This window comes from Solanum pennellii, chromosome 11 (assembly GCF_001406875.1).
Source record: "Solanum pennellii chromosome 11, SPENNV200".
NCBI lineage: Eukaryota > Viridiplantae > Streptophyta > Magnoliopsida > Solanales > Solanaceae > Solanum > Solanum pennellii.
In genome coordinates this window covers 52819276-52827643 of record NC_028647.1, presented here as the reverse complement: position 1 = coordinate 52827643, position 8368 = coordinate 52819276, and the positions used below count along the sequence as shown (strand labels likewise).

The window sequence follows — 8368 nt, the reverse complement described above, 5'->3', positions numbered from 1 at the left end:
TATATATATATACTAGTTTTTGAATATGTATATTGTACGTGTGCCCCGTATATTTTTATAGATTCGTTAAAACGATAAAATGTATAAAATTATACGTGCATTAAGTATTAAATCCAAAAATTACGTTTAAAAGTTTGATAAGAAACTAATGTTGAAATTAATTTTCTTTTAACGAACCAATAAAGTCACAAATGACAAATTTGAGCCGAAATGAAAACACAAACTTCCTACAATCTGAAATTCATTCAAGAGGTATAATAGAAATAAAACACAAAAATAAATAGAGAAGAAATATATATAATACATATCCTTTTTAAGACTTTAATTATAATAATATAAATAGAAATAAAAAATATAAAATCAATACATATTTTGTCGAGTTCTTATCGAGAACTTATCACATAATCAATCAAAATCTAAGAGTCCTCCTCATCGAATCAAATCAAAGCACAATCCAAATATATAGCAAAATAATGAGATAAGTGTTTTCTACTTTAACTACAGAATTAAAAAATAACCTTGAGTAGGGGTCTCTTGAAAAAAAAAGGATGAATTTATATAGATAAAAGATTAGAAATATCAAAGGATATGTTAAAAGTTACAAATTAAACATTTGAAAGTTATGAATATTGAAAACATGAGAGTGATGGAGTAGCAATAAATAATTAGATCATATATGATCTATACGAAATGAGGATATTTAAAAAAAATAATCTATATAATAATATAAATTTGAATCATAAGAACGCTGATGTGGCATGCTTCTAAAGTCAGGATTAATTTTTTTGTTTTTTAACATTTTTTTTGAATTCTCTTCTTTCATTTTTATATTAATTATTTATTTAATAATTTAAAAATCTATCATATTTATTATATTCGATTATTATTGATGAGTTACAAAAAAACTTCCATCTTTTTGCATTCTCTACTTAAATAACATGTCTTCTCAACTTCCTCCTATCTTATTCTTCGACTCAAACAATCTATAAATAACAACCATATATGGAGTTGATTGAGACTCAATATATTATTTTTGTGGTTAGACATTTTTTTTGTTTGACTTAATTTTCTTCTCTTTTTTATTTTTTAGATTTCGCAGAAACATCAAACAAGTTTCATTGAACATACATGCATGTATCAGTGAGATGAAAATTCAACAACGCACCAAAACAACAACAATCAGAAAGAAGACAAAAATAACAAGCAACAAAAAAAGAACAACAAAATTGACACAACACATTGCAAGCTAATTTAGATATGAGGAGAATAGATATTAGAATGAACAAAAACATCGTGGCTCTTCTTATGATGATGGAGTGATATTTTTTCATGAAAAGAGAGAGATGCTTTCTCATGATATTTCTGAAGATACTGATATAAGAAGAAAAATCATGTAATAATCAAATTTCTTCAAAATATAAAGAGTTTTTGAAATGACATTGCACTATAATTTCTACTTCTACAAAAATTATATATTGAAAGAAATAATCATTTTGATTGAGAAACTTATAGAATGAATAATAAGTGGTTCAAGATCAAGAAAATTATTTATGGAATTCATATTAAATTAGGATGAGAATAAGGATAAATACCAATATTTTAATTCCATTTTTTTGTTTTTTTCCTTAAAACGTATTTCTAATTTTTTTCCCCTTATCTATCTTTAATTAAAGTTTGTTTTATTATCTTTTAGATATTTTTAACTGAAGTTTGTCTATATTTTTATAATTTTTTTTGTTTTTAGATTTGATGTTTATGTCTAATCCTAAACAACCGAAAATTTCACTTTCAAATTTTATTGAATATCAAAGCTGACCATATTAGATTTCATTCATCATTAATTTTACTTCCTTGCCTTAATTTGATCTATTTATTATAATTTATATCATTTCTTTAAATTGCTTCTTTACTGTTTTTTTCTTACATTTTATTTATCTATTTGTTACAAGATAATAGTTATTATAAATTGATGAGAATTGCACGTATATTTTATAAAATTTAATTTTTTTATTTAAATTAAATTTAGTTCATTTCTTCTGTGAAAAGAATCATATCTATATGTAATAATAATAAAGTTAAAGTAAGAAAAGAATGACAATCTTCTCACTTCAGATATTTATTTATTTTATCATATTTTTATGACATTTTCTCTTATATTTTCTTAGAATAATTGCTAAAAATTGTGTCTAGATTTATTTATTTATTTTTCTAATTCTTATTTTGTACATTTTACCTAATTTTTAATGAAATATGATGATACTTAAATCCTTTAATCATAGATGCTATTAATTTGTAAAATTTTCTTTCCTTAAGCTCATCATTAATGTAATTTATATCATTTCCTTAAATGATTTTTTTCCTTTCTTTGTTCTTTTATGAAAAATATGATGTTTTAATATTATTTTTTTAAAAAAAATCTAAATAGGAAGTTTTAAAACTTCCTATTACACTCCTACTTCGATTCAAATTGAAGAAATTTTAAATTAAAATTATTTATTTCAAAAAACCCAAAGTATGGAAGTTTCTTTTTGAACTTATCATTTAAATATTATTTAATATTTTAAGTTTTATTTCAGATTTTTTTTGCATTTTAGAATAATTTTTTTTAATAAGATATAACCTTTTATCTAAAAAAATAAATAGAACTAACAACAATAAAAAAAAATAACATCAACAACAACAGCAACAACAATAACAACATCAACATCTGCTGCAACAACATTAGCTGCAGCAATAACAACAATAATAATAAAAGTATAATTTATTTATAAACATAATTTAATGTCTTTTATGTTTTTTATATTATGATTATTATTATTATATTTATTTATTTTTTTATTTTTACATATTTTCAACCTTAGGACAAGATAAATGAGGAATTTTCTCTATCACTATCATAAACATAAAAGGCATTAAGTTATATTTTCATACTATTACTTTTAAAGGACAATTTGTCACGCCCCGAGCCTACACACTGGATGTAGAGCCGTCAATATGGGCTAGGCCCGTTGTGCCGATCTGGCCTAACCCGGGATTTAATAGGGTTGGGCTAAGATTTTTGGAGCCCATTTAAGAAAAGGACTTTTTAGCCCGGCCTGAATAAGTCTGCTCATTTGGGGGGCTTAAGAAATATTGGTAGGGCCGGCCCGTGGGCCAATAAAAATTAATTTAAAAATATAATATAATATTAAAATTTAAAAATAAAGAGAGTTCAAAATCAAAACAATTAGGTTAATATTTCTATTTAGATATTTATACTTTTAGTTGAAAAAAAACTTAACAAATATTAAGGAAAATGCACAAGTACCCCTTAGACTATGACCAAAATTTCAGAGACACACCTTAACTAAACTAAGGTCTTATTACCTCCTGAACTTTTTTTTTTAATTTTATATACCATTTTTCTTATGTGGCACTCTATGTGACTCCACGCAATTGAGGCGCGTCAGAGATATTTGAATGCCATATAGGCCAAAGAGGTACACAAAATTACAAAAAAAAAATAAGTTTAGGGGGGTAATACGACCTTAGTAAGGTGTGTCTTTGGTATTCCGTTCATAGTCTTAGGGGTACTTGTGCATTTTCCCTAATTATTATAAAGATAATTTTATTTGTGAATTGGATTAACAAGTAGTGACAATGTCTCATTTGTTTCCATTAAGATTAAGACGTTTGAATTTGAATACTCATTTAAATATTAAGATTTGCATTAAGATCTAGATGTGTAAATCTGAATAAACATCTGAATATTAAAATATTGTCTCTGAATCTGAACACTAAATTATTGGGACAGTTTGTTTTCAATATCTGAATGCACATATAAAATTAAAAGTTATATCAATAAAATATTATAAAAACCTTGTCAGTAAAATAATTTTTTTTCATATAAATTAATATTTTGAACATTTTTACCATAACAAAGTAATATGATTTATCTTTTAAGAACTCAACATCAAGTTACATCATTAAATGACTATTTTTTGCACTCAAATACTTTGAGAATCTAATATAATGCAATTTAAAATAGTTTATTCTATTATAGAAATTTTTTATCGTTATCAATCAAATAACTAATACTTTCTTATTTTTTGAAACCGTGCTAAATATTATATCATGGGAGTGCTTATCAATTCAAATATATTGATTAATTTAGAAAGTAAAAGATATATATTAAGTTAATCTGAATAAAGGAAATTATAATGGCAAACATGTAATTAATATTAATTAAATAAGAAAACAACTTTTATAAGTTGTCGTGATTTAGTTGAATTAAGATAGGAGTCTAAGTTTTTAGTCTGAATAGTGTTAAGGGTGTGTTACAGATCTGATTCATTCAGATACATCCTGACCCATTAAAAGACTTATAAGAAAATAAAATAAACGAACTTAATGAATTAAATCTGAATAATTAAGATTCAGTTCTTAAAAATAAACACGCTTAATGAAACAAATCTGAATGATTAAGATTCAAACCCCATTAAGTTTAAACAAATGAGGCCTAACATAATGTAATATTGTTTTGTCGATATTTATGATAATATTTTTAAATTATAATTTAATAATTATAAAAAATATAATTTTTTAAAAAGTGAGCTGGCCCGGCAAGCCTGTAACCCACGTACTTGTGGGCTGGGCCGACCATTTTCTGGCCCACACAAAAAATGGGCTAGCCCGCCTGGCCCGTAAAGTGTCAAAGCCTGTATGGGTTAGCCCGGATGGGGTGGGCTAGCCCATATTGACAGCTCTAACTGGATGGGACTGACACTCGAGAACCATTGATAACTCCAAGCGAACCCTTGGTCTAACTTTCTTTGAATGATCAATTTCTTCCTAGCTACCCCGAAAATTATTCTAACTTACTCATTCAATCAAATTCTATAAACCATTCACATTCATCTTATACAATTCTCTCTCAAGTTTAAAATGAAAACTAGGGTTTAAAGTTTCAAGCCTCATATTCCTCCCTTGATTTTGAGCTTTGATTTTAAAGCTATGTAGGGTTTTATCTATAGGTTTCATTCACCAATTGTGCCCCAAATACTTCTCACTTCCCCAAGTTTAATTTCATCAAGTTGATTAGGTTTTTATCAATTCTTAATGGGTTCTAATTGTGTTCAATTTTTTTTTAATTTTTTTTTTGTGTTCAATTGTTTGATTTTTAATCTTATCATTGTTGTTTTGACTCAATTATATGTTTTCCAATTGATTTTTACATGAATCCGTGTATTATTTCATGATTTTGATTATGAACTCTTAAAGGCATAAACTTATGAAGAAGATGTGAATCTATGAATAGACCTTTTATGATTTAAAGGATGTTTTATGATCTAGGTTTATTTAAGCTGAGCATCAATGTTTGATGGGTATCCATGTTTAAATAGTCTATCAGAATAGGTAGAAAGAGAGTTCTATTCTTAAAAGAACCTTTATTATGATGGGAGAGAATATAAATAAATATGAGTAAATCGTTAAAGGTAAAAGAATTGGAGATAATCATGGAATATGAGAAAATCCTGACTTCCCTTTTTTGACGCTACCTATTTATTTTTTAAAATATTAAATTCTTGTTTCAAAAAACAATATTATTGCTATATAGGTCAAAAAAAATTATTGCTGTATAGTACTAGTAGTTAAGGTACTTAAGTTTGTATAATTAAGTTTTTTGTTACAACATCTACAGCTTGGCATATTGACTCCGAAATTTTGTGTTACATTCTTTCATTTATTTTTTTCCTGCTTTGCCACATTAAATCAGCTTGCATATACCCTGCAAAGGTCTGTTTGTTGTTGTTGCCTAAAACTTGATTGAAATGGAAGTGTTCTCTAATTATTTTTGGTAATTATTTTTGCTTTTAGTCGAGCCTGTAATTCTTTTTGGTAAATAAGTTAAATGATTTTAGTTCTAAAAATTTGTGCCTGATTAATGAAAATTTCAAGTGAATCAAACGATAGTATCATCATGAAGTTTCACATAAGAGCATAAATTGCATGGTGAGCCTCATTCACAATTAGCTATGACAACATAATATGTTACCAGATGGTGCAAGCAAGCGGAAAGGCTTTGATAGAATGTATGCGTCCACTAAATGTAACACGACCTGATCCTTTTAACACAATTAAAGTACATAAAAGTAAATGTTGGAAATAGAAAGAACACACGATACTTTACGTGGAAATCTCCTTGCTCAAAGGAGTACAACCACGACCTGTCCTATAGGATTTTCTAAACAGTTTTCACTAATCTTCTCAAACAAAAGTGAAACACAGTTTACAACAGCACACTGAGATTAACCTCTTAATCTCAACCTAAGTAATACAACCTATTACTTAATGAGCCTAAGCAATCATTCATTGTCCAATATACTAACCCTCGCTGATTAATATATAATTTTGACCGTAAGATACAAAGTTACTATTAACTATGTTCTTACAATGACTCACACAAAGTTTTGAAACATTTCTAACGGAGTAAAACAAATCCTACAAGTTAAGCACAAATACAAGCAACGAAAATAATAACAGGTTCAAGAAAGAAGTTCTTTGGTCGATGAGGTTCCCTTGTTATTTTGTTGAAGCTTGAATTTTCTCTTTTTGAATAAATGAGTGATTTGTTGTTTTCCACGTTGATTATATCAATCATAAAAAAATATTAACTGTTGGACAAACAACCTCATCCATTCTGATTGGTTCAGTATGCTGACGACCTCACCAACCTCTTACAAGACAGTTTCCAGTTGTATAACACGTTGCCTTGGACAAGAACACTCTGCAGAGGACTAGGTTCCCGCATTTGTGACGATCATCAAAAAATCTTGAAGACTTATCAATCTTGTTCTGGACCACGCCGCTAGATTGAGACTGCCACCATCATATTTGAGTAAGGAATGAGTATCGGACCCTACTGACATTCAACCGACAATCGAGCCTAGTGGTGCTTGCAGTTTTTCCTATTTCGGCTTGGGCTACAATGAATATGACTTGGAACTTGATAATATGTTAGTGGCCAACATGATCAAAGACAAGGATACCAAAAACTTGAAGTTGAAAGAAATCATTCAAGACATTGATCAGGCCTAGGAGTGTGCATTACGTTTTTAGGTTTGATTTTGTACTATATGGTATGAGTTTTTCGGTTATTAGTTTTCAAGAAGTGTAATACAATCCGAATCAAAACAAATTTGGTTGGATTTGATTTTCTCTTTTTGATTTGGTTATTCGGTTATGCAATAATTAGAAACATAATTAAAGGTATACTTGCAATTTGAACACATATAGGTATACTTGCAATTTGAACACACACACACACACACACATATATATATATATATATCATTTTTTGTTTTTTGGTTTTATTTTTTAAATCCAAGACCAAAGAAAGTAAATTATTAATCCAAACCAAAAAGCTAATCCAAATAAGAATTCAATTTACTTTGATTTTTTAGTTTAATCCAAATTGTGCACGCCCCTAATCGGACATGAATGAGACAAAAGTAAATATCACCCACAACTATAGAAAAGCCAACCAAATAGCTGACTTCTTTGCTAAATAAGGCTCCTCAAGTGGAAGTGCTACCTTCTATTATTCTTTTCAACAATTTCCTAAAGTGGTGAAGGTACTATTTCTATTAGATAGATGGCAACTTCCAAGGAGAAAATACGATAAATGTAATTTTTTGTTACTTTCATCTTTGCTAAAGGACGATTGGCCTTTACTATTTACACAGTTACTTGACCTTTACTATTTACACAGTAACTTGACTCTTACTATATATGATTGGGACCTACTGACACTATTTACTTTACGACTTTTTTACAAGAAAACAAAATAAACTTTGGCCAAATGGCCGACAATGACTATGACTAATTTTGTACATATATTTATATGTCTATTTTTCCTTATCTTCTTCTTCTCAGCTTACTCCAGTTGTACGTCTGGGATTATGTCATCACCTTGGTTGCACTTGGAACATATATGGTCTGGATATTTGTGACCAATTAGCTTGCAATATCTTGTCATTAGTTCTTCGGAGATGAATCCTTGTTTTAGTGCTCTAGTTGTTGGAGTAGCTTCTGGTTTTAATAAGGATAAAATCCATTTCTGGACTTCCTCCATATCTGTTTGTCTTATCTCTCGTGAATTGGCATATATCATTAAATGATCTCTTGAATAATAGCTCCATATAGCATTTCCTTGTAGATAGTTGTTAGCTAATTCTTGTATGATAGTTGATAACCCAATTATTCTTTTGTTTGCATAAAAACTGGGTATCTCAATTTTTGGTATCTCTGGCTGTTGCCCTATGTCTTCCGGTATTATCATTTCTCGCGTTAATCCAATTTTCACTATCTGGATTATTGGTTTTATCTC

The 8368-nt window shown here is 28.1% G+C and overlaps 1 protein-coding gene across 1 annotated transcript; it reads right to left on the bottom strand.

Moving 5' to 3' along the window:
• Window positions 1-7915: 7915 nt before the first annotated feature.
• On the bottom strand, window positions 7916-8320 carry LOC107003929. The gene has a single exon (XM_015202175.1). The coding sequence runs from the start codon at window positions 8318-8320 to the stop codon at window positions 7916-7918; it is 405 nt and encodes a 134-aa protein (XP_015057661.1).
• Between the last annotated feature and the right edge of the window lie 48 nt (window positions 8321-8368).